Genomic DNA, 24,601 nt, shown 5'->3' with positions numbered 1-24,601 from the left:
GGAGGGCCATGGAGGGATGTGGGGCCATGGAGGGATGTGGAGGGACATTGAGGGACATGGAGACATAGAGAAGGACTGGGGAGGGCCATGGGGACATGGAGGGACATGGGGACATGGGGACATGGAGGGATGTGGGGCCATGGAGGGACAGCTGAGGCCGAAGCGGGGTCCAGCTGTGGCTCCATCTGTGTCCAGCTGTGGACTGACCCGTCTTCACGTCCTCCACGCCGACCCGCAGGTCGAAGCTGCCGCACTTGCTGTCGCTGTCGGGCACTTTGGCGTTGTAAACCGTCACCACCGTCATCGTCCCCTTCCCCGTCCCCTCCGCCTTCACGGTGAAGTCCTCGTTCAGCTTCGTCTGGGGGGGACAAGGGGACAAGTGGGGACAACGGTGGCGGGGGGGGAACCAGTGATGGTGGTGACAACGGTGATGGTGGTGGTGACACCAGTGACAGGGGTGACACCATTTGATGGTGGTGACACCGGTGATGGTGGTGACACCAGTGACAGGGGTGACACCAATGACTGATGGTAGTGACACTGGTGACAGGGGTGACATCAGTGATGGTGGTGACACTGGTGAAGACAGTGACACCGGTGACAGGAGTGACAGGGGTGACACCGGTAATGGTGGTGACACCAGTGACTGATGGTGGTGACACTGGTGACAGGGGTGACACTGGTGATGATGCTGGTGACACCAATGACTGGGGTGACACCAGTGATGGTGGTGACACCGGTGACAGGGGTGACAATGGTGACAGGGGTGACACCATCTGATGGTGGTGACACCGGTGATGGTGGTGACACCAGTGAGTGATGGTGGTGACAGTGGTGACGGGTGACAGGGGTGACACCGGTAACTGATGGTGGTGACACTGGTGATGATGGTGACACTGGTGACAGGGGTGACACTGGTGACAGGGGTGACACCAGTGACTGATGGTAGTGACACTGATGACAGGGGTGACATCAGTGATGGTGGTGACACTGGTGATCAGGGTGACACTGGTGATGGTGACACCAATGACAAGGGTGACACCTGTGAGTGATGGTGGTGACACCGGTGATTGATGGTGGTGACACTAGTGATGACGGTGACCCTGGTGACAGGGGTGACACCGGTGACAGGGTGACACTGGTGATGGTGGTGACACCAGTGACTGATGGTGGTGACACTGGTGACAGGGGTGACACTGGTGATGATGCTGGTGACACCAATGACTGGGGTGACACCAGTGATGGTGGTGACACCAGTGACAGGGGTGACACCAGTGACAGGGGTGACACTGGTGACGGGGGTGACACTGGTGACTGATAGTGGTGACACCGGTGATGATGGTGACACTGGTGACACCACTGACTGACAGTGGTGACACTGGTAACACTGGTGATGGTGGTGACAGTGGTGACAGTGGTGATGGTGGTGACACCAATGCCAAGGGTGACACCAGTGAGTGATGGTGGTGACACCGATGACTGATGGTGGTGACACCAGTGACTGATGGTGGTGACAGTGGTGACAGTGGTGACAGTGGTGACAGTGGTGACGGTGGTGACAGTGGTGACGGTGGTGACGGTGGTGACACCAATGACAAGGGTGACACCAGTGAGTGATGGTGGTGATACCAGTGATGGCGGTGACACCGGTGACTGATGGCGGTGACACCGGTGATGGTGGTGACACTGGTGACAGGGGTGACACTGATGATGATGCTGGTGACACCAATGACCAGGGTGACACCGATGATGTTGGTGACACCAGTGTCAGGGGTGACACTGATGATGGTGGTGACACCATGATGGTGACACTGGTGACACTGGTGACACTGGTGATGGTGGTGACCCCATGATGGTGACACTGGTGACACTGGTGCCACTGGTGATGGTGGTGACCCCATGATGGTGACAGTGGTGCCACTGGTGATGGTGGTGACCCCATGATGGTGCCGCGGTGCCGTACCTCAGCAGACCGTGCCACCAGCGCGTTGCTGTTCTCGATGCGGTAGGTGATGGCGTTGGCGCGGCGCGGCAGCAGCACCGACACGTCCAGGTTGAGCTCCATTTGCCTCGGGAGAGCCACGTGGTACTGAGCCAGGGCCTGGAACACCAGGATGGTGGCCTGCGGGGACATCGGGGTCACCAGGGTTAGGGGGCGGCAAGACGGGCTGGGAGCCATAAAGGTTCGGTTCTGGGGGGAGACCCGAGTCCTGGATGCGTCTGGTGGCACTGGGGGACCTTGGGGACATCAAGGGGTCACCTCGATGGGCAGGGAGTCTTTGGGATGGGAGGTGACCACAAAGGGCAGGATGTGGCCCCAAAGGACCAGATGTGGCCCCGAAGGACCTTGGGGACATCAAGAGGTGTCCCAAATAGGCAGGGAATCTTTGGGATGGGAGTCTTTGGGATGTGTCGCCAAGGACCAGATGTGTCCCCAAAGGACACAATGTGGCCCCAAAGAACAGGATGTGTCCCCAAAGGACCTTGGGGACATCAAGAGGTGTCCCCAATGGGCAGGGAGTCTTTGGGATGGGAGTCTTTGGGATGTGTCCCCAAGGACCAGATGTGTCCCCAAAGGACAGGATGTGGCCCCGAAGGACCTTGGGGACATCAAGAGGTCACCCCAAATGGCTGAGAGTCTTTGGGATGGGAGGTGACCACAAAGGACAGGATGTGGCCCCAAAGGACCAAATGTGGCCCCAAAGGACCTTGGGGACATCAAGAGGTGTCCCAAATAGGCAGGGACTCTTTGGGATGGGAGGTGGCCCCAAAGGACAGGATGTGGCCCCAAAGGACCTTGGGGACATCAAGAGGTCACCCCAAAAGGCAGGGAGTCTTTGGGATGGGAGGTGACCACAAAGGGCACAATGTGTCCCCAAAGGGCAGGATGTGGCCCTGAAGGACCTTGGGGACATCAAGAGGTCACCCTAAAGGGCAGGGAGTCTTTGGGATGGGAGATGACCACAAAGGGCAGGATGTGGCCCCAAAGGACACAATGTGTTCCCAAAGGATCTTGGGGACATCAAGAGGTGTCCCCAGTGGGCAGGGAATCTTTGGGATGGGAGTCTTTGGGATGTGTCCCCAAGGACCAGATGTGTCCCCAAAGGAAAGGATGTGTCCCAAGAGGACCTTGGGGACATCAAGGGGTCACCTCGATGGGCAGGGAGTCTTTGGGATGGGAGGTGACCACAAAGGGCAGGATGTGTCCCCAAAGGACCTTGGGGACATCAAGAGGTGTCCCCAAAGGACATGATGCATCCCCAAAGGACAGGTTGTGTCCCCAAAGGACCAGATGTGTCCCAAGAAAACCTTGGGGACATCAAGAGGTCACCTCAATGGGCATGGACTCTTTGGGATGGGAGGTGTCCCCAAAGAACAGGATGTGGCCCCAGAGGACCTTGGGGACACCTCTTGATGTCCCCAGTGGGCAGGGAATCTTTGGGATGGGAGTCTTTGGGATGTGTCCCCAAGGACCAGATGTGTCCCCAAAGGACAGGATGTGACCCCAAAGGACCTTGGGGTCATTAAGAGGTCACCCCAAATGGCTGAGAGTCTTTGGGATGGGAGGTGTCTCCAAAGGACAGGATGTGTCCCCAAAGACCAGATGTGTCCCCAAAGGACCAGATGTGTCCCCAAAGGACCTTGGGGACATCAAGAGGTGTCCCCAAAGGGCAGGGAGTCTTTGGAATGGGAGGTGACCACAAAGGGCACAATGTGGCCCCAAAGGGCAGCATGTGGCCCCGAAGGACCTTGGGGACATCAAGAGGTCACCTCAATGAGCAGGGAGTCTTTGGGATGGGATGTGACCACAAAGGGCAGGATGCGGCCCCAAAGGACACAATGTGTCCCCAAAGGACCTTGGGGACATCAAGAGGTGTCCCCAAATGGCAGGGAGTCTTTGGGATGGGAGGTGTCCCCAAAGGACATGATGTGTCCCCAAAGGACAGGATGAGTCCCCAAAGGACACAACATGTCCCCAAAGGACACAACATGACTCCAAAGGACACGACCTGACCCCAAAGGACACAACACACCCTAGGGGTCCCCAAGCTCTCCAAGGGTCCCCATGGCCATCAGCTGACCCTCATCACCCATCTGACCCCACCCCATGGCTCCATTCCCCCCCATGTTCCGTATCCCACCTGTGTGGATCCGTAGCCCCCACCGAAGTAGTTCTGCTGGGCCAACCAACGCGCCACAGGCCCCGTCAGCTCCATCTTCTCCATCTGCAGCAGAGCCAGCAGAGCGTAGGACGTGCCCTCGATGTTGTAGGTGTGGGCGTTGCGTTCGGCCCAGTGGGAGCCATCTGGGGGACACCGAGTGGCAACGAGGCCTCAGCATCACCCAAAGGGGATTTGGAGACCCCTGCATCGCTAATGGGAGCCCTCAACCCACAACCCGGCCTTCTGGAGGGGATGTGGGGACACGGTGGGATGTGGGGATATGGAGGGAGGTAGGAGGATGTGGGGGGCTGTAGGGGTGTGGGGGGACATGGAGAGATGGAAGGACGTGAGGACATGGAGGGACATGGAGGGACATGGAGAGAGATGGAGGGCATGAGGACATGGAGGGAGATGGAAAGAGATGGAAGGAGAACATGGAGGGAGATGGAAGGAGGACGTGAAGACATGGAGGGACATGGAGGAACATGGAGAAACATGAGGACATGGAGAGAGATGGAAGGAGGACATGGAGGGACATGGAGGGACATGAGGACATGGAGAGAGATGGAAGGAGAACACGAGGACGTGGAGGGACATGGAGAGAGATAGAAGGAGGACATGGAGGGACATAGAGGGACATGGAGAGAGATAGGAGGACATGGGGATCTGTAGGGGTATGGGGACATAGGGGAACATGAGATGGAAGGACATGAGGACATGGAGAGAGATGGAAGAAGGACGTGGAGAGACATGGAGGGACATGGAGGGACATGGAGAGAGATGGAAGGAGGACATGGAGGGAGATGGAAGGAGGACATAGAGAGACATGGAAACAGATAGGAGGACATGGGGATCTGTAGGGGTATGGGGGGACATGGAGAGATGGAAGGACATGAGGACATGGAGGGAGATGGAGGGAGATGGAAGGAGGACATGAGGATGTGGAGGGAGATGGAAGGATATGGAGGGAGATGGAGAGAGATGGCAGAACATGGAGGGAAATGGTGACATGGAGGGACATGGAAGGAGGACATGGAGGAACATGGAGAGACATGGAGGGACATGGAGGATCAAGGAGAGAGATGGAAGGAGGACATGGAGGACATGGAGGACATGGAGGGAGATGGAAGGAGGACATGGAGGGAGATGGAGAGAGATAGAAGAAGGACATGGGGGGACATGGTGACATGGAGGGAGATGAGGACATGGAGGAACGTGGAGAGAGATGGAAGGAGGACATGGAGGGAGATGGAGGGAGATGAAAGGAGGACATGGAGAGACATGGAGGGAGATGGAAGGAAGACATGGAGGGAGATGGAGAGACATGAGGACATGGAGAGAGATAGAGATGAAAAGAGGGCATGAAGACATGGAGGGACATGGAGAGAGATGGAAGGAGGACATGGGGGGAGATGGAAGGAGGACATGAGGATGTGGAGGGACATGGAGAGAGATAGGACATGGGGATCTGTAGGGGTATGGGGGCATGGGGGGACATGGGGAGATGGAAGGATATGAGGATATGAAGGAGCATGGAAGGAGGACATGAAGAGAGATGGAGGGAGATGGAGGGAGATGGAAAGAGATGGAAGGAGGACATGGAGGGTGATGGAGGGACATGGTGACATGGAGGGACATGGAGGAACATGGAGGGAGGACATGGAGAGACATGGAGGGAGATGGAGGGACAAGGAGGGAGATGGAAGGAGGACATGGAGGGAGATGGAGAGACATGAGGACATGGAGAGAGATAGAGATGGAAGGAGGCCATGAAGACATGGAGGGACATGGAGAGAGATGGAAGGACATGGAGGGAGATGGAGGGAGATGGAAGGAGGACATAAGGATGGAAGGATGTCCTCCTTTCCATGGAGGGACATGGAAAGAGATGGAAGGAGGACATGGAGGGACATGGAAGGACATGGAGAGAGATAGGAGGACATGGGGAACTGTAGGGATATGGGGACATAGGAGGACATGGAGAGATGGAAGGACATGAGGACATGGAGAGAGATGGAGGGAGATGGAAGGAGGACATGAGGATGTGAAGGGAGATGGAGAGAGATGGAAGAACATGGAGGGACATGGTGACATGGAGGGACATGGAAGGAGGACATGGAGGGAGATGGAGGGAGATGGAGAGAGAAGGAGGACATGAGGACATGGAGGGACATGGAAAGAGATGGAAGGAGAACATGGAGGGAGATGGAAGGAGGACGTGAAGACATGGAGGGAGATGGAGAGTGATGGAAGAAGGACATGGAGGAACATGGAGAGACATGAGGACATGGAGATGGAGGGAGAGAGATGGAAAGAGGGCATGAAGACATGGAGGGACATGGAGAGAGATGGAGAGAGATGGAAGGAGAACATGAGGACGTGGAGGGACATGGAGAGAGATAGAAGGACATGGGGATCTGTAGGGGTATGGGGGCATGGGGGGGAAATGGGGAGATGGAAGGATATGAGGACATGGAGGGAGATGGAGGGACATGAGGACATGGAGAGAGATAGAGAGATGGAAGGAGGACATGGAGGGAGATGGAGAGAGATAGAAGGACATGGAGGGACATGGTGACATGGAGGGACATGGAGGGACATAGAGGGAGATGGAAGGAGATGGAGGGAGATGGAGGGAGATGGAGGGACATGGAGGGAGATGGAGGGCCACAGTGGGGATGAGGATTTGCCCCCCCCGCGGCCATATCCCCTGCATTTTGCCCCTTTGGTCCCATCACCTTTGGAGAACTTCATCAGCACTTTCTCACTGCTGAGTTTCCCAGTTAAGGCCAAAGCGTACGAGGCCAAGGCCACCGTGTAGGGCCGGGTCAGGGCCTGGTACTTCCGGGACAGGTAATCCGAGGCTTTAGCAATGCTCCCGTCCAAGCTCTGAGCAGAAAAGGGACAACGTGGATTCTCAAGTGGCTCGTAGAGGGGCTGAGCACCGCTCCTCCCACACCCCATAGGGTGAGCAACATTGGGATGGTTCCCAACCCTGACCCCATATAGTGATGAACATTGGGATGGTTCCCACCCCATGACCCTATAGGGTGATGAACATCATTGGGATGGCTCACTTTCATCCTCCCCACCCCACTGACCCCATATGATGATGACCATTGGAATGGTTCCCACCCCACTGACCCTATAGGTTGATGAACATTGGGATGGTTCCCAACCCTGACCCCATATGATGATGAACATTGGGATGGTTCCCACCCCTGACCCCATATGGTGATGAACATTGGGATGGTTCCCACCCCACTGACCCCATATGATGATGAACATTGGGATGGTTCCTAACCCCGACCCCATATGGTGATGAACATTGGGATGGTTCCCAACCCCGACCCCATATGATGATGAACATTGGGATGGTTCCCACCCCATGACCCTATAGGGTGATGAACATCATTGGGATGGCTCACTTTCATCCTCCCCACCCCACTGACCCCATATGATGATGACCATTGGAATGGTTCCCACCCCACTGACCCTATAGGTTGATGAACATTGGGATGGTTCCCAACCCTGACCCCATATGATGATGAATGTTAGGATGGTTCCCACCCCCTGACCCTATAGGGTGAGCAACATTGGGATGGTTCCCAACCCTGACCCCATATGATGATGAACATTGGGATGGTTCCCACCCCACTGATCCCATACGATGATGAATGTTAGGATGGTTCCCACCCCCTGACCCTATAGGGGTCCCATAGGGTGATGACCATTGGGATGGTTCACTTTCATCCTCCCCATCCCCCGACCCCATATGCTGATGAACATCATTGGGATGGCTCACTTTCATCCTCTCCACCCCACTGACCTTATAGGGTGATGAACATTAGGATGGTTTCCAACCCTGACCCCATATGCTGATGAACATCATTGGGATGGCTCACTTTCATCCTCTCCACCCCACTGACCCCATACAATGATGAACACTGGGATGGTTCTCACCCCACTGACCCCATATGACGAAGAACATTGGGATGGCTCACTTTCATCCTCCCAGCCCCCTGACCCTATAGGGTGATGAACGTTGGGATGGTTCCCACCCCCAACCCCATATGATGATGAACACTGGGATGGTTCCCACCCCCAACCCCATATGCTGATGACCATTGGGATGGTTCCCACCCCAACCCCATATGCTGATTGGGGTCACTCACTTTCACGTAGTTCTTGCAGATCTTTTGGGACTCCTGCAGCGCTGAGAGGACAAAGGCCGTCAGGGCCGCCTCGGGCTCAGCCCCATGGTAACCACCCTACAAAAAATGAGGTAAAAAACCTCCGATTTGGGCCGGTTTCACAACAACTTCCACCCACCCAACTCTTGTCCCCATCCCTCAATGCGGTTCTGTTTGCCCGCAGCTCATTCCTAAAGCCCGTCCTTGAGCCAATGGGTCTTGATCAGGACAAGGTTTGGGGTCTTGACCATGAATAGGGACAAGGGTTTGGGTCCCCCCCATCCCCACCCCATAGCACCATCTCAATGGGTCTTGACCACGAATAGGGACAAGGTTCTGGTCCCCCCCATCCCCCTCCATACCAGCATCTCCTTATGGATGACAGGAGCATCTTCTTGGAACAGCCCATCAGGTTTCTGCTTCTCCAGGATGAGCCATTTGATGGCCCCACAAATCACCTCCGGTTTGATGTCCACCATGTTGATGGCCATGGCGAAGACCTTGGCCACGTAGGCTGTCAACCTGGAGATAGGATAGGTCAGCGTTGGGGCCAACAGCGCCACCCCATGGTGATGGTGGTGATGGTGGTGATGGTCATGGTCATGGTCATGGTGGTGATGGTGGTGATGGTGATGATGGTGATGGTGGTGATGGTGATGGTGGTGATGGTGGTGATGATGGTCATGGTGATGGTGATGGTGGTGATGGTGGTGATGATGATGGAGGTGATGGTGGTGATGGTCATGGTCATGGTGGTGATGGTGGTGATGGTGATGATGGTGATGGTGGTGATGGTGGTGATGATGGTGGTGATGGTGGTGATGGTGGTGATGGTGATGGTGGTGATGGTGGTGATGGTGGTGATGGTGATGGTGATGGTGATGGTGGTGGTGATGGTGGTGATGGTGGTGATGATGGTGGTGATGGTGGTGATGGTGGTGATGATGGTGATGGTGATGGTGATGGTGATGGTGGTGATGATGGTGATGATGGTGGTGATGATGGTGGTGATGGTGGTGATGATGGTGGTGATGGTGGTGATGGTGGTGGTGATGGTGGTGATGGGACCCTCACCATGTGCTGGACGGGCGGTTATTGAAGGCAGCAAACGACCCGTCGTCTTTGCGGAAGGCGAGCTGTTGGGTGTATCCTGGTGGGGAGGAGGCAGCCGGTCAATGCGTGGGGCTCACAGGGGGGGCTTCAGGCCACCAGCCCCTTGTGGTGCCCATCCCAGTATCTACCAGTACATCTAGAGACCCCCAAACTGGTAGCATCCAACCTATGTGAATGGGTTGGAAACACACGGTCCCTTCCAACACAACCCATCCCGTGGTTCTATGATCTTTAAGGTCCCTTCCAACCCAAATCATTTCAGGATTCCAAGGTTCTTATGATCTTTAAGGTACCTTCCAACTCAACCCATTCTATGACTCCATGACCTTTAAGGACCCTTCCAACACAAATCAATTCAGGATTTTAAGGTTCTATGATCTTTAAGATCCCTTCCAACCCATTCTATGACTCTATGAAGGTCCCTTCCAACCCAACCCATCCCGTGGTTCTATGATCTTTAAGGTCCCTTCCAACCCAACCCATTCTGTGGTTCTGTGATCTCAAAGGTTCCTTCCAACCCAAATCAATTCAAGTTTCCAAGGTTCTATGATCTTTAAGGTCCCTTCCAACTCAACACATTCTATGACTCTATGACCTTTAAGGACCCTTCCAATCCAACCCATTACATGACTCTATGAAGGTCCCTTCCAACCCAACCCATTCTGTGGTTCTATGATCTCAAGGGACCCTTCCAACCTGAATCAATTCAGGATTCCAAGGTTCTATGATCTTTAAGATCCCTTTCAACTCAACCCAGTCTTTGATTCTATGACCTTTAAGGGCCCTTCCAACCCAACCCATTATATGACTCTATGAAGATCCCTTCCAACCCAACCCAGTCTTTGATTCTACGACCTTTAAGATCCCTTCCAACCCAACCCATTCTATGACTCCATGACCTTTAAGGTCCCTTCCAACCCAACCCGTTCCGTGGTTGGCAGACAGTTCCATTCTGCACCCTACAAGAGCCCTCTGCTCCTCTCCAGGATTCTCTTACCCTTTTTAATCAGGTCGATGGTCTCAGAGCGGCGGTGGATGCCGAAGGTCTCCCACTGCATCGTGCTGTCCAGGTAGTGGACGGCAATGACGGTGGGCGTCATCCCAATCATGTTCTGCTCCCCACAGCCCGACGGGGTCACAATGAGGTGTTTCAGCTTGGTCCCATCGATGGCTTTCTCTACCAGGACGGACACGGGGTTACCTGGACCAGAGGAAAGGGAGGTGTCAATGTGGAGCGTCTCGTCCCCCTTCCCAGCCCGCCCCATACATCCTTTGTCCCACGCCATCACCTTGAATGCTGACTTTGGTCTCCGACTCGGTGTTGGGGACGATGTCAGAGAGGTTTGCTGCTGCCACCTTCACTTCTTGCACGCCATCTGTGGGGCAGAGAGGCCAGGATGGAGGGGGGCGGCCCCAAATCCTTCTTCTCCCCTTCCCTGAGATGACCCCAACCCGCCCCACATCCACATCAGGACGTCTCTTATCCCCCAAGAGGCTCCAGATCCGTACCAGGATGTCCTTCTTACCCCCTGAGGTGTCTCCACTCCACAATAGGAAGCCCTTGATTCCATTGATACCCAACAGGACAACCCTCACCCCTCGAGATACTCCAGCCCCACTGTAGCACACTACTTGTCTTGCCCTTGGTGGTATATCCACCCCACTTCACATACATTGCCCTATTTCCCTTCTCCCCCGCCCCATGGGATAAGACGTCCATAGGACCAGGTAGGCACCACTCACTGTTTCCAATTCTCTGTGGGTCAAGCTCAACGATCTTCACTGTCTTCTCCAACCTCATCCCTTCGGGCTGCAAAGGGAACAGACCCACATTTAACGCTGATTCCAAGTTTCCCCTTCTCGACCTCTCCGGGTTGGCCAAGAAGGTTCTCCAGTATCAACTGGGCCAAACTGGGACACCTCGAAGTGGGAGCAACCCAGGAGACAACCCAGGTAGGGGATCCTTCATCTCTGGGTACCCAACAGCGGGATGAAATAGGGATGACGATGATGATAAGGGATCCTTCATCTCTGGGAACCCAACAGTGGGATGAAATAGGGGTGATGATGATGATGATAGGGGATCCTTCATCTCTGGGTACCCAACAGCGGGATGAAATAGGGGTGATGATGATGATGATAGGGGATCCTTCATCTCTGGGAACCCAACAGTGGGATGAAGTAGGGATGACGATGATGATGATAGGGAATCCTTCATCTCTGGGTACCCGACAGCGGGATGAAATAGGGATGATGATGATGATAGGGGATCCTTCATCTCTGGGTACCCAACAGCGGGATGAAATAGGGGTGATGATGATGATGATGGGGATCCTTCATCTCTGGGTACCCAACAGCGGGATGAAGTAGGGGTGATGATGATGATGATAGGGGATCCTTCATCTCTGGGTACCCAACAGCGGGATGAAGTAGGGATGACGATGATGATGATAGGGAATCCTTCATCTCTGGGTACCCAACAGCGGGATGAAATAGGGGTGATGATGATGATAGGGGATCCTTCATCTCTGGGTACCCAACAGCGGGATGAAATAGGGGTGATGATGATGATGATAGGGGATCCTTCATCTCTGGGTACCCAACAGCGGGATGAAGTAGGGATGACGATGATGATGATAGGGAATCCTTCATCTCTGGGTACCCAACAGCGGGATGAAATAGGGGTGATGATGATGATAGGGGATCCTTCATCTCTGGGTACCCAACAGTGGGATGAAGTAGGGGTGATGATGATGATGATAGGGGATCCTTCATCTCTGGGTACCCAACAGTGGGATGAAGTAGGGGTGATGATGATGATGATAGGGGATCCTTCATCTCTGGGTACCCAACAGCGGGATGAAGTAGGGGTGATGATGATGATGATAGGGGATCCTTCATCTCTGGGTACCCAACAGTGGGATGAAATAGGGGTGATGATGATGATAGGGGATCCTTCATCTCTGGGTACCCGACAGCGGGATCAAGTAGGGATGACAATGATGCAGTCAGGAGGACACCCAAGACCCGAGGTGGCATCGAGGTTTTACTCACCACCACTCTGAGCTTCTTCTTGACGCCATCAGACACGAAGCTGTCCCAGACGGCCGCCTTCACCTCCACGTCGTGCTGGCCCAACTGCAAGGGCACGATGACGAAGGGCACGGCGTGAGACGACTGCGGTTCCAGTTGGAAGATCTGCTGGTAGCGAGTCTTGGAGGTGGACGCGCTGCACAGGGCTGGGTTGTACATCAGCTCCACACGTACCTGGGGGGGGGGGACAGATAGATGCTGGGTTCAGGCTGCCATAAATGGACCTATAAGTGGTGGAGTGAGGCACCGACCTTGATCTTGTTCTTCCAGTAGTTGTAGAGGATGGCGCGGACCTCCACCTGCTCGTTCCTCACCGCCGAGTAGGGCAGGCGCAGGTCAATGAAGAACTCCTTCATCACTGTAATCTCATAGGGGTCGGCCACGCACAGCCCTGCGGGGTGGGCCCAAGGGATGTGGGTTCAGGGTTACGAGCTGCTTTGGCCCCCTGTTGTATCCCCACGGCTTCAGGAGATCTCTCAATTCTCCTTGAGTTCCTTCAAGACCCCTCAAGTCCCATCGAGGTCCCCAGAGTTTGGAATAGCTCTCTAGAGTTACAAATGCCCCCCTCATTTTGGAGACCCCCCTATACCCAAGTTAACCCCACTAGAGTCTGGGGACCCCTCAAGTCCCATAGAGGTCCCCAAAGTCTGGAATAGCTCTTCAGGGTTCCAAATCCCCCTCTCGTTTTAGAGACCCCTCAATAAACCCCTCCAAGTTTTGGGGACCCCTCAAGTCCTAAAGTCCACCCCCAAGATCTGAGCGAGTCTTTTAGTACCGAGGAACCTCCTTCCTCCTCCATCTCTTACCCTTCTTCTCAGAGAGGCTGACAGCCAGGACCTCCCAGGTGGTGATGGAGTCCTTCAGGTATATGGGCAGGGTCTTGGTGGAGATGCTGGGGGGGATGCAAAGCACCCATGGGGTTAGAATTGGCACCAAGCTTGGGCAGAAGGGTTTAAGCAGCCGCCAAACTGGACCAGGATGGTCACAGCTTGATGATGGGGTGTAGGTGGCCTTGGAGCTGGACTAAGGAGTCAATTGGCCCCAAAGCCAAGTGTTGACCAAGATCCGAGACCAATATGTTGACCTCACATGGACTGATGGAGTCATGGCTTGTTGACCAAGACCCAGAACCAATATGTTGACCTCGTATGGACTGATGGAGTCATGGCTTGTTGACCAAGACCCAAAACCAATATGTTGACCCCATATAGACTGATGGAGTCATGGCTTGTTGACCAAGACCCAAGACCAATATGTTGACCTCATATGGACTGATGGAGTCATGGCTTGTTGACCAAGACCCAGAACCAATATGTTGACCTCATATGGACTGATGGAGTCATGGCTTGTTGACCAAGACCCAGAACCAATATGTTGACCCCATATGGACTGATGGAGTCATGGCTTGTTCCCAGTTTGGGCTTGTTGGGTTCCAGAGTGCGATGATGGATCCCCACGTTGAGATATGGGCTGGTGGCCATCTTCAGGCCAGGGTGGGGGGGTGGCTCCTCTACTTGGTGCCCCGTTGGACTCACCCCAGTTCATTGGGTGGTTCTGTCAGCTCCTCCACCTGCCACAACCAGCTCTCCGGGAAGAGGCTCCGTGAGGTGATGTCTTCATCAGCCAGGAAGACGTCGTCCACCTCACCTGGGGATGGGAACAGCCCTCACAACCACATCTGTGTCCAATGGGAGCCCATCTGTTGCGTGGTTCCCACTTGCTGGGCCACCATTGCCCAACCTTTGCCTCAACATCCTCCAGTTTCTGGGCCATCATTGCCCAACATTTGCCCCAGGATCTCCCACTTGCTGGGCCACCATTGCCCAACCTTTGTTCCAAGATCTCTCAGTTTCTGGGCCATCATTGCCCAACCTTTGCCTCAACATCTCCCACTTGCTGGGCCACCATTGCCCAATCTTTGTCCCAACATCCTCTAGTTGCTGGGCCACCATTGCCCAACATTTGCCCCAGCATCTCCCACTTGCTGGGCCACCATTGCCCAACCTTTGTGCCAAGATCTCCCAGTTTCTGGGCCATCATTGCCCAACCTTTGGCTCGAGATCTCCCACCTGCTGGGCCACCATTGGCCAACCATTGCCCCATCATCACCCAACCTTTGCCCCATCATCACCCACCCAAAGCCCAACCCCCTCCCATGACACACTCAAGCCTCCCTCATGCATTGACCCCCCCAATCCTTCGCTGAACACCCATCCAATCATTCCTCAAGCTCTTCCCATCCCTCCCTCCCTCCCGTCACCCCCCATCTCCCATCACTTGCTTCGAGCCAGCTCGTATTGCAGCTCTTTCTCCTCGTCTCGGATGCCCTTGATGTAGAGGCAGCAGTTGAGGAAGGCTTCAACGCAGGAGCTGCCATCGAGGACGTAGGTGGCCCGTTTCTCGCAGCTGTACCCCATCAGGTTGTCCTTCATTCCATCCTCACAGCACTTACGTTGGTTCTTGTCGCTGTACTCGGCCACTGCCGGCACCAAAACGACCCCGATGGCATCCGGCATCATGGCACCGGGCCTTGAAGCCACCAAGGATGCTCTGGTGTCCCTCTATGAGCGCTGGGACAACCCTGAGGCCCCAGGATGCCACCAGTGCCCCCCATTGGCACCTACTTTTGGTCCCCTTGTGCTTGATGAGCTTCACGGAGCGACGTTTGCGTTGAGCAGCTTTGGCGCATTGAACCTCTGGGGACAAAGGTGACATTGGTCAGGATCTGGGTGTCACATCCCACACCCCATAGGGACACATCCATCCCACACCCCATAGGGACACATCCATCCCACACCCCATAGGGACACATCCATCCCACAGCCCATAGGGACACATCCATCCCATACCCTATAGGGACACATCCATCCCACACCCTATAGGGACACATCCATCCCACAGCCCATAGGGACACATCCATCCCACAGCCCATAGGGACACATCCATCCCATACCCTATAGGGACACATCCATCCCACACCCCATAGGGACACATCCATCCCACACCCCATAGGGACACATCCATCCCACACCCCATAGGGACACATCCATCCCATACCCTATAGGGACACATCCATCCCACACCCCATAGGGACACATCCATCCCACACCCCATAGGGACACATCCATCCCACACCCCATAGGGACACATCTATCCCATACCCTATAGGGACACATCCATCCCACACCCCATAGGGACACATCCATCCCACAGCCCATAGGGACACATCCATCCCATACCCTATAGGGACACATCCATCCCATACCCTATAGGGACACATCCATCCCATACCCCATAGGGACACATCCATCCCACACCCTATAGGGACACATCCATCCCACACCCTATAGGGACACATCCATCCCACAGCCCATAGGGACACATCCATCCCCACGGTGTCACCAGTGGGTTCCATCCCCATGATGGCACATCACGTCCCGACACTTGGCATCTCCCACCCTTCTGGTGTCACCCATGTTGTCCCCATCCCTCTTGTGTCACCTGGTGTCACCCAGTCTGTCCTCATCCCCTTTGTGTCACCCCACACTTGGTATCTCTCACCCTTCTGGTCCTCATCCCTGTTCTGTCACCTGGTGTCACCCATGTTGTCCTCACCCCCTTTGTGTCACCTGGTGTCACCTGGGCTGTCCTCATCCCTATTGTGTCACCCCACACTTGGCATCTCCCACCCTTCTGGTGTCACCCATGTTGTCCTCACGCTCTTTGTGTCACCTGGTGTCACCCATGTTGTCCCCATCCCTGTTGTGTCACCTTCTATCACCCAGTCTATCCTCATCCCCTTTGTGTCACCCCATACTTGTCACCCATGTTGTCCCCATCCCTGTTGTGTCACCTTGTGTCACCCACGTTGTCCTCACCCCCTTGGTGTCACCCACCCCCTCTCTGCTCCGTTCTGATGTTCACATTTGAAGTCAGGCTGAGTCCAGCATCAGCAAAGACCCCCACGTGGTCCCTTCCACTGCCCGGGGTGCAGCCGATGTCACCGTCCTCCACCGTGTCCCACACCTACAGCCAACAAGGGGCAGCAGTCCGAGCTCCATCCCGCCATTGGGGCCGTGTTGGGGACAGCAGAGGGCAGAGCTGGAGCTCCGTACCTTCTTCTGGGTGAGCTTGTCCTTGTTGAGGACGTAGACGGCCTTATCCACGGCCACCAGCCCCACGTGGGCTTTGTGGTCCCCCTCGATGCGTAACCTCATGGGGGTCCTCGGCTCGTGGACGCGGTTATCAGCCTCTGATGCTCCCTTCACCACCAGCTGATGGGACACAGCGGGGTCGGGGGCTTTGGGGGATGCGAACAGCCCCTACCAGCCTTAAGGGGTGCCCTATTGGTGCCCCCATACCCAACAGGTTGTGTCCCATGGGCGTCCTGTGCCACCTGAGGCACCCATGGGCTGCCCAAGCTCTGTATAGGGACACCACAAGCCTCTCTTGAAGAGCCAAACCCTACTTGGGCCACCTGATGCCCCCTATGGACCACCCAAAGCATCACGAGGCGCCCACCCCTCTCAAAGGCCACCTAGATACCCTATGGGTTCCTACAGGGCCCTTCTAGGGACACTCAGAGTGCCCAGCAGCACCCTGCTGCCCCATAGATGCCCTCCAACACATCCAGTCTTCACATAGAACACCTCAAGGCCCATTGGGACACTCAAGGCCTACCCATGTCCTACCATTGGGCCATTCAAGGCCTACCCAAGTCCCCCCGTTGCTCCACTCAAGGCCTACCCAAGTCCCCAAGTCCCCCCATTGGACCACTCAGGCCTACCCAAGTCCCCCTGTTGCTCCACTCAAGGGCTACCCAAGTCCCCAGGTCCCCCCATTGGGCCACTCAAGGCCTCCCCAAGTCCCCCCGTTGTGCTACTCAAGGCCTGCCCAAGTCCCCCCACCGGGCCACTCAAGCAACCCAAGGACCCCACAACCCCCCCATGGACACCCAAGCCCCACAAGTTGCAACTCAAGCACGTCACGATCCTCTCTTAAAGACAACCCAACCCCTTCCAACGGCCAACCAACGCCCCAGTGATCCCCCCTACCCAGCTATAGAGGTTATGGGGACTTGCTTACGCTCCCCATGCAGGTGTCCTTGACATCGACCCAGACCGAGTCAGCAACGATCTCTCCAGGCTTCACGTGGTAGTAGGCCACGATACGGAAGGATGGGATGAGGTTGGCCGTCACGGGAAGGGACATGGTGACAAGGCTCTGGTCAGCTTCCCTCGGTTGCCGTCCCACGTGGACAATGTGGCCCTTGCTTAGGATCTGAGGCGGGCAAGAAAAGGCCGAGCGGGTGGGTGGGTGGGTGGGTTGCCTTGGGTCCCCCAACCCTTGTATGGGGCTGGAGGGCTCTGAGCTCACCAGGTAGGTGAAGTAGGAAACGGATTTGCGGACGTCCTCCCTGTTGCTCTTGAGGTGGAAGTTGACGGCGAGGTTGTCCCCGGGTTGTACCTGGCTGGCACCCACCGCCAGGTGAAGGAAGTTGCCGGAGTTGCCTTGGCTTTGGTAGGCCTCGGCCACCATCTGCTGTGAGGCCTGGCGCTCCGGGGGCAGATCCTTCTGGGCTGTCCTCACCTGCACAACAGGAGGCATGGTGTCAACAGGGAGACATGAACGTGGGCAGGGGTCTCCAGTGGGGTCTTGACCACCATGGAGCTCTTGGTTGCCATGGGTGACTTGGCCAACATGGAGGTCTTGGCTATCATGGAGTTGGCCACCATGGAGGTCTTGGTAGCCATGGGCGACGTGTCCACCATGGAGGTTCATGAAGGTCTTGGTTGCCATGGATGACTTGGTCACTATGGAGGTCTTGGCCACTATGGAGGTCATGGCCAATATGGAGATCTTGGCCATCATGGAGACCTTGGCCACTAAGGACGTCTTGGCCACCATGGAGGTCTTGGCCAATATGGAGGTCATGGCCACCATAGAGGTCTTGGCCATCATGGAGGTCTTGGCCATCATGGAGGTCATGGCCATCATGGAGGTCTTGGCCATCATGGAGGTCTTGGCCATCATGGAGATCTTGGCCATCATGGAGGTCATGGCCACCATGGAGGTCTTGGCCAATATGGAGGTCTTGGCCACCATAGAAGTCTTGGCCATCATGGAGGTCTTGGCCACTATGAAGGTCATGGCCAATACGGAGGTCTTGGTCACCATGGAGGTCATGGTCACCATGGAGGTCTTGGCCAATATGGAGGTCTTGGCCATCATGGAGGTCTTGGCCAATATGGAGGTCTTGGCCACCATGGAGATATTGGCCATCATGGAGGTCTTGGCCATCATGGAGGTCATGGTCACCAAGAAGGTCTTGGCCACCATGGAGGTCATGGTCATCATGGAGGTCTTGGCCAATATGGAGGTCTTGGCCACCATGGAGGTCTTGGCCACCATGGAGGTCATGGCCAATATGGAGGTCTTGGCCACCATGGAGGTCATGGTCACTATGGAGGTCATGGTCACCATGAAGGTCTTGGTCACCATGGAGGTCTTGGCCACCATGGAGGTCATGGCCAATATGGAGGTCTTGGCCATCATGGAGGTCTTGGCCACCATGGTTGACCATCTCACCCCACCACCCCAGCCCTACATCTCTCACCCTTGACCATCCCCTTCATCTCATCCACTTTGGTTCCCCCTTTGCTGCCCTGTTGGGTTTTGCTCCCCTTGATGGACGTCACCATCCTGGTCTCTTTGACCCCAACCATCACGTCCCCATCCCAGCCGTGATTTCCCCCCCATCCCCGTGGTCTGTCCCCACTCACAGTGATGGGGACGGAGTTCTTGTTGGCCGGCATGTTGAGCACCAGTTTGGCTTTGCCATCGCGCTGCGTCGAAACCAGCCCTTGGAAGTTGTCGGCCTTAACGGGGATGCGAGCAGCCGGAGAGTTGTCGGGGTTGGTGACGTAAACCTGTAGGGGATGGAGCGTGGTATGGGGTAATGGCTAATGGCTATGGGATAATGGCTATGGGATAATGGCTATGGGGTAATGGCTATGGGATAATGGCTATGGGATAATGGCTATAGGGTAATGGCTATGGGTAATGGCTATGGATGATGGCTATGGGATAATGGCTATGGGGTAATGGCTATGGGGTAATGGCTATGGGATAATGGCTATGGGATAATGGCTATGGGGTAATGGCTATGGGATAATGGCTATGGGATAATGGCTATGGGATAATGGCTATGGGGTAATGCCTATGGGATAATGACTATGGGGTAATGGCTATGGGATAATGGCTATGGGATAATGGCTATGGGATGGAGCGTGCAATGGGATAATGGCTATGGGATAATGGCTATGGGATAAAGGCTATGGGGTAATGGCTATGGGATAATGGCCATGGGATGGGGACACTCAATGGGGTTCAGACACAGGGACACGCTGTGGGGACCCCATGGGGTTCACCCTTCCCCATCCAGATGCCAGAGGGCAATGCCTTGTCACCATTGTCCCCACAGCCCCATCCATGTCCCCATCCCCATTTCTGTCCCCAACCCCATTGCTGTCCCCATATCTGTCCCCATCCCCATTCCTGTCCCCATCCCCATCTCTGTCCCCATCTCTGTCACCATCCCATCCCATCCCATTCCATAATATCCCATCCCATCCCCATATATCCCCAATATCCCATATTACCGTCCCATATACCCATCCCATATATCCCATATATCCCATATATCCCCTATTCCCATCCCATATTACCATCCCATATTCCCATCTCACATATCCCATATATCCCATGTGTCCCATGTATCCCATATATCCCATATATCCCCCTATACCCCCTACATCCCCTATATCCCCTATACCCCCCTATATCCCATGTATCCCCAATATCCCTTATATCCCCTATATCCCCTATATCCCCCATATCCCCAATATCCCCTATACCCCATATATCCCCCATATATCCCATATATCCCCTATATCCCCATATCCCCCATATCCCCCATATCCCCTATATCCCCTATATCCCCTATATCCCCCATATCCCCTATATCCCCTATATCCCCTATATTCCCCATATCCCCTATACCCCATATATCCCCCATATATCCCATATATCCCCTATATCCCCCATATCCCCTATATCCCCCATATCCCCTATATCCCCTATATCCCCTATATCCCCCATATCCCCCATATCCCCTATATCCCCTATATCCCCTATATCCCCTATACCCCATATATCCCCCATATATCCCATATATCCCCTATATCCCCCATATCCCCTATATCCCCCATATCCCCATATATCCCCTATATCCCCTATATCCCCTATACCCCCTATACCCCCTATACCCCCTATACCCCCTATATCCCCCATATCCCATATATCCCCTATATCCCCTATACCCCCTATACCCCCTATACCCCCTATATCCCCTATATCCCCTATATCCCCCATATCCCCATATATCTCCTATACCCCCTATACCCCCTATACCCCCTATACCCCCTATACCCCCTATATCCCCTATATCCCCTATCTCCCCTATATCCCCTATACCCCCTATACCCCCTATATCCCCTATACCCCCTATACGCCCCCTATACCCCCTATACCCCTCTGCCCCCCATTACCGTCATGTCGAAGGGCATTCCCGGTTTGAAGTACTTTGTGGTGTGTGTGAAGTGGATCCTGTACGGGGACGTGACGATGTGGATCCCGCTGCGCTGCGCCTCCACCATGTCACTGCCTGCCGGGGTCAGGGGTCAGCAATGGGGTCAGTAAGGTCACCAGCAATGGGGTCAGTAAGGTCACCAATAGGGTCAGCAGGGTCACCAATGGGGTCAGTGGGGTCAGCAATGGGGTCAGTAGGGTCACGACCAATGGGGTCAGCAGGGTCAGCAATGGGGTCAGAAAGGTCACAGAGCTATGGGGTCAGTAAGGTCACCAATGGGGTCAGCAAGGTCACTAATGATGTCAGTAGGGTCACCAATGGGGTCAGAAAGGTCACCAATGGGGTCAGTAGGGTCAGCAATGGGGTCAGTAGGGTCAGCAATGGGGTCAGTGGGGTCACCAATAGGGTCAGTAAGGTCACCAATGGGGTCAGAAAGGTCACCAATGGGGTCAGTAAGGTCACCAATAGGGTCAGCAGGGTCACCAATGAGGTCAGAAAGGTCACCAATGGGGTCAGCGGGGTCACCAATGGGGTCAGAAAGGTCAGCACCAATGGGGTCAGTGGGGTCAGCAATGGGGTCAGCAGGGTCAACAATAGGGTCAGTAAGGTCAGCAATGGGGTCAGCAGGGTCACCAATGGGGTCAGCGGGGTCACCAATGGGGTCAGAAAGGTCACTAATGGGGTCAGTAGGGTCACCAGCAATGGGGTCAGTAAGGTCACCAATGGGGTCAGCGGGGTCAACAATGGGGTCAATAAGGTCAGCAATGGGGTCAGTAAGGTCAGCAATGGGGTCAGCAGGGTCAGCAATGGGGTCAGTAGGGTTAGCAATGGGGTCAGTAAGGTCACCAGCAATGGGGTCAGTAAGGGTCACCAATGGGGTCAGAAAGGTCAACAATGGGGTCAATAAGGTCAGCACCAATGGGGTCAGCAGGGTCAGCAATGGGGTCAATAAGGTCACCTCCAATGGGGTCAGTAGGGTCACCCAGCGCCATACTGGGGTCCTGCTCCCCTCATGTCCCCACACACCCCATATGCCCCATATGTTCCCCATCCCAGCCCCACACATCCCTATACCCCCCCAGCCCCATGTGTCCCTATAGGGTCCCCCAGCCCCACACACCCCTATATCCCCCCCATCCCCATGTGTCCCTATAGGTCCCCCAGCCCCATGTGTCCCTATACCCCCCCCAGCCCCACGTGTCCCTATAGGGTCCCCCAGCCCCATGTGTCCCTATAGGGTCCCCCATCCCCATGTGTCCCTATACCCCCCATCCCCATGTGTCCCTATACCCCCCATCCCCATGTGTCCCTATACCCCCCCAGCCCCATGTGTCCCTATACCCCCATCCCCATGTGTCCCTATACCCCCCCAGCCCCATGTGTCCCTATCCCCCCCAGCCCCATGTGTCCCCTATACCCCCCAGCCCCATGTGTCCCTATACCCCCCATCCCCATGTGTCCCTATACCCCCCATCCCCACGTGTCCCTATACCCCCCAGCCCCATGTGTCCCTATAGGGTCCCCCAGCCCCATGTGTCCCTATACCCCCCAGCCCCACGTGTCCCTATACCCCCCCAGCCCCATGTGTCCCTATACCCCCCCATCCCCATGTGTCCCTATACCCCCCCAGCCCCATGTGTCCCTATACCCCCATCCCCATGTGTCCCTATACCCCCCATCCCCATGTGTCCCTATCCCCCCCAGCCCCACGTGTCCCTATACCCCCCAGCCCCACGTGTCCCTATACCCCCCATCCCCATGTGTCCCTATACCCCCCATCCCCACGTGTCCCTATACCCCCCAGCCCCATGTGTCCCTATACCCCCCATCCCCACGTGTCCCTATATCCCCCCATCCCCATGTGTCCCTATACCCCCCATCCCCATGTGTCCCTATATCCCCCCAGCCCCACGTGTCCCTATACCCCCCATCCCCACGTGTCCCTATACCCCCCATCCCCATGTGTCCCTATATCCCCCCAGCCCCACGTGTCCCTATACCCCCCATCCCCATGTGTCCCTATACCCCCCATCCCCACGTGTCCCTATACCCCCCAGCCCCATGTGTCCCTATACCCCCCATCCCCACGTGTCCCTATATCCCCCCATCCCCATGTGTCCCTATACCCCCCATCCCCATGTGTCCCTATATCCCCCCAGCCCCACGTGTCCCTATACCCCCCATCCCCATGTGTCCCTATACCCCCCAGCCCCACGTGTCCCTATACCCCCCCACACTGTTCCCACCTGACTCGGTGATGACAGTTGCCGTCACATACAGGGAATGTCCCACCAGCTCCTGCAGGTCAGCAAAGCGCTGCCGCAGCATCGACATGGGCAGCACGGCTGAGCCTGAGCCGTCCGACACCTGGGGTGTAGGGGATATATAGGGGGTATATGGGATATAGGGGGTATATATGGGGGATATAGGGGATATAGGGGATATAGGGGGGGTATATGGGATATAGGGGGTATAGGGGATATAGGGGATATAGGGGACATAGGGGATATAGGGGGTATAGGGGATATAGGGGATATAGTGGGTATAGGGGATATAGGGGATATAGGGGGGATATAGGGGATATATGGGGGATATAGGGGATATAGGGGATATATGGGGTATATGCAGCATCGGCATCAGGAGCACGGCTGAGCCTGAGCCATCCGACACCTGGGGTGTAGGGGGTGCATATGGGATATAGGGGGTATAGGGGGTGTATGGGGTGTATGGGATATATATGGGATATATGGGGTATAGGGGATATATGGGGTATAGGGGATATATGGGGTATAGGGGATATATGGGGTATATATGGGATATAGGGATATAGGGGATATAGGGGATATATATGGGATATAGGGGATATAGGGTATGGATATGGGGTATATGGGATATAGGATATATAGGGGATATATGGGGTGTATGGGGGTTATAGGGGATATAGGGGATATATATGGGATATAGGGGATATATGGGGTATATGGGATATAGGATATATAGGGGATATATGGGGTGTATGGGGGATATAGGGGATATATGGGATATATGGGGTATATATGGGATATAGGGGATATATGGGATATAGGGGATATAGGGGATATATGGGGTATATATGGCGTATATATGGGATATAGGGGATATAGGGGATGGATATGGGGTATAGGGGATATAAGGGATATAGGGGATATAGGGGATATTGGGGATATAGGGGATGGATATGGGGGTATACGGTATATAGGGGATATATGGGGTGTATGGGATATATATGGGATATAGGGGATATAGGGGATGTATGGGGTATATGGGGTGTATAGGGGATATAGGGGATATATGGGATATAGGGGATATAGGGGATGGATATCGGGTGTATAGGGTATATAGGGGATATA

The 24,601-nt window shown here is 55.0% G+C and overlaps 1 protein-coding gene across 1 annotated transcript in view; it reads right to left on the bottom strand.

Moving 5' to 3' along the window:
• LOC140264883 (complement C3-like) overlaps positions 1-24,601 on the bottom strand; it is a 51,238-nt gene that overhangs the window by 12,839 nt on the left and 13,798 nt on the right. The window contains exons 7-29 of the mRNA XM_072360778.1: positions 23,459-23,579; positions 21,172-21,287; positions 19,345-19,491; positions 17,939-18,151; positions 17,648-17,842; positions 16,678-16,836; positions 16,459-16,588; positions 15,187-15,258; positions 14,844-15,041; positions 14,098-14,209; positions 13,369-13,454; positions 12,814-12,953; positions 12,524-12,736; positions 11,213-11,279; positions 10,759-10,845; positions 10,467-10,670; positions 9,431-9,506; positions 8,719-8,878; positions 8,339-8,434; positions 6,902-7,052; positions 4,143-4,306; positions 1,964-2,122; positions 208-358 (exon numbers count right to left, since the gene is read on the bottom strand). Of these exons, the coding sequence (XP_072216879.1) occupies positions 208-358; positions 1,964-2,122; positions 4,143-4,306; positions 6,902-7,052; positions 8,339-8,434; positions 8,719-8,878; positions 9,431-9,506; positions 10,467-10,670; positions 10,759-10,845; positions 11,213-11,279; positions 12,524-12,736; positions 12,814-12,953; positions 13,369-13,454; positions 14,098-14,209; positions 14,844-15,041; positions 15,187-15,258; positions 16,459-16,588; positions 16,678-16,836; positions 17,648-17,842; positions 17,939-18,151; positions 19,345-19,491; positions 21,172-21,287; positions 23,459-23,579 (3,217 nt within the window). The remainder of the gene's footprint in view (positions 1-207; positions 359-1,963; positions 2,123-4,142; positions 4,307-6,901; positions 7,053-8,338; positions 8,435-8,718; positions 8,879-9,430; positions 9,507-10,466; positions 10,671-10,758; positions 10,846-11,212; positions 11,280-12,523; positions 12,737-12,813; positions 12,954-13,368; positions 13,455-14,097; positions 14,210-14,843; positions 15,042-15,186; positions 15,259-16,458; positions 16,589-16,677; positions 16,837-17,647; positions 17,843-17,938; positions 18,152-19,344; positions 19,492-21,171; positions 21,288-23,458; positions 23,580-24,601) is intronic.

This window comes from Excalfactoria chinensis, unplaced genomic scaffold, assembly GCF_039878825.1.
Source record: "Excalfactoria chinensis isolate bCotChi1 unplaced genomic scaffold, bCotChi1.hap2 Scaffold_331, whole genome shotgun sequence".
Classification (NCBI taxonomy): Eukaryota; Metazoa; Chordata; class Aves; order Galliformes; family Phasianidae; genus Excalfactoria; species Excalfactoria chinensis.
The sequence above is the reverse complement of the archived record's forward strand: the minus strand, read 5'-3'. Positions and strand labels throughout refer to the sequence as shown.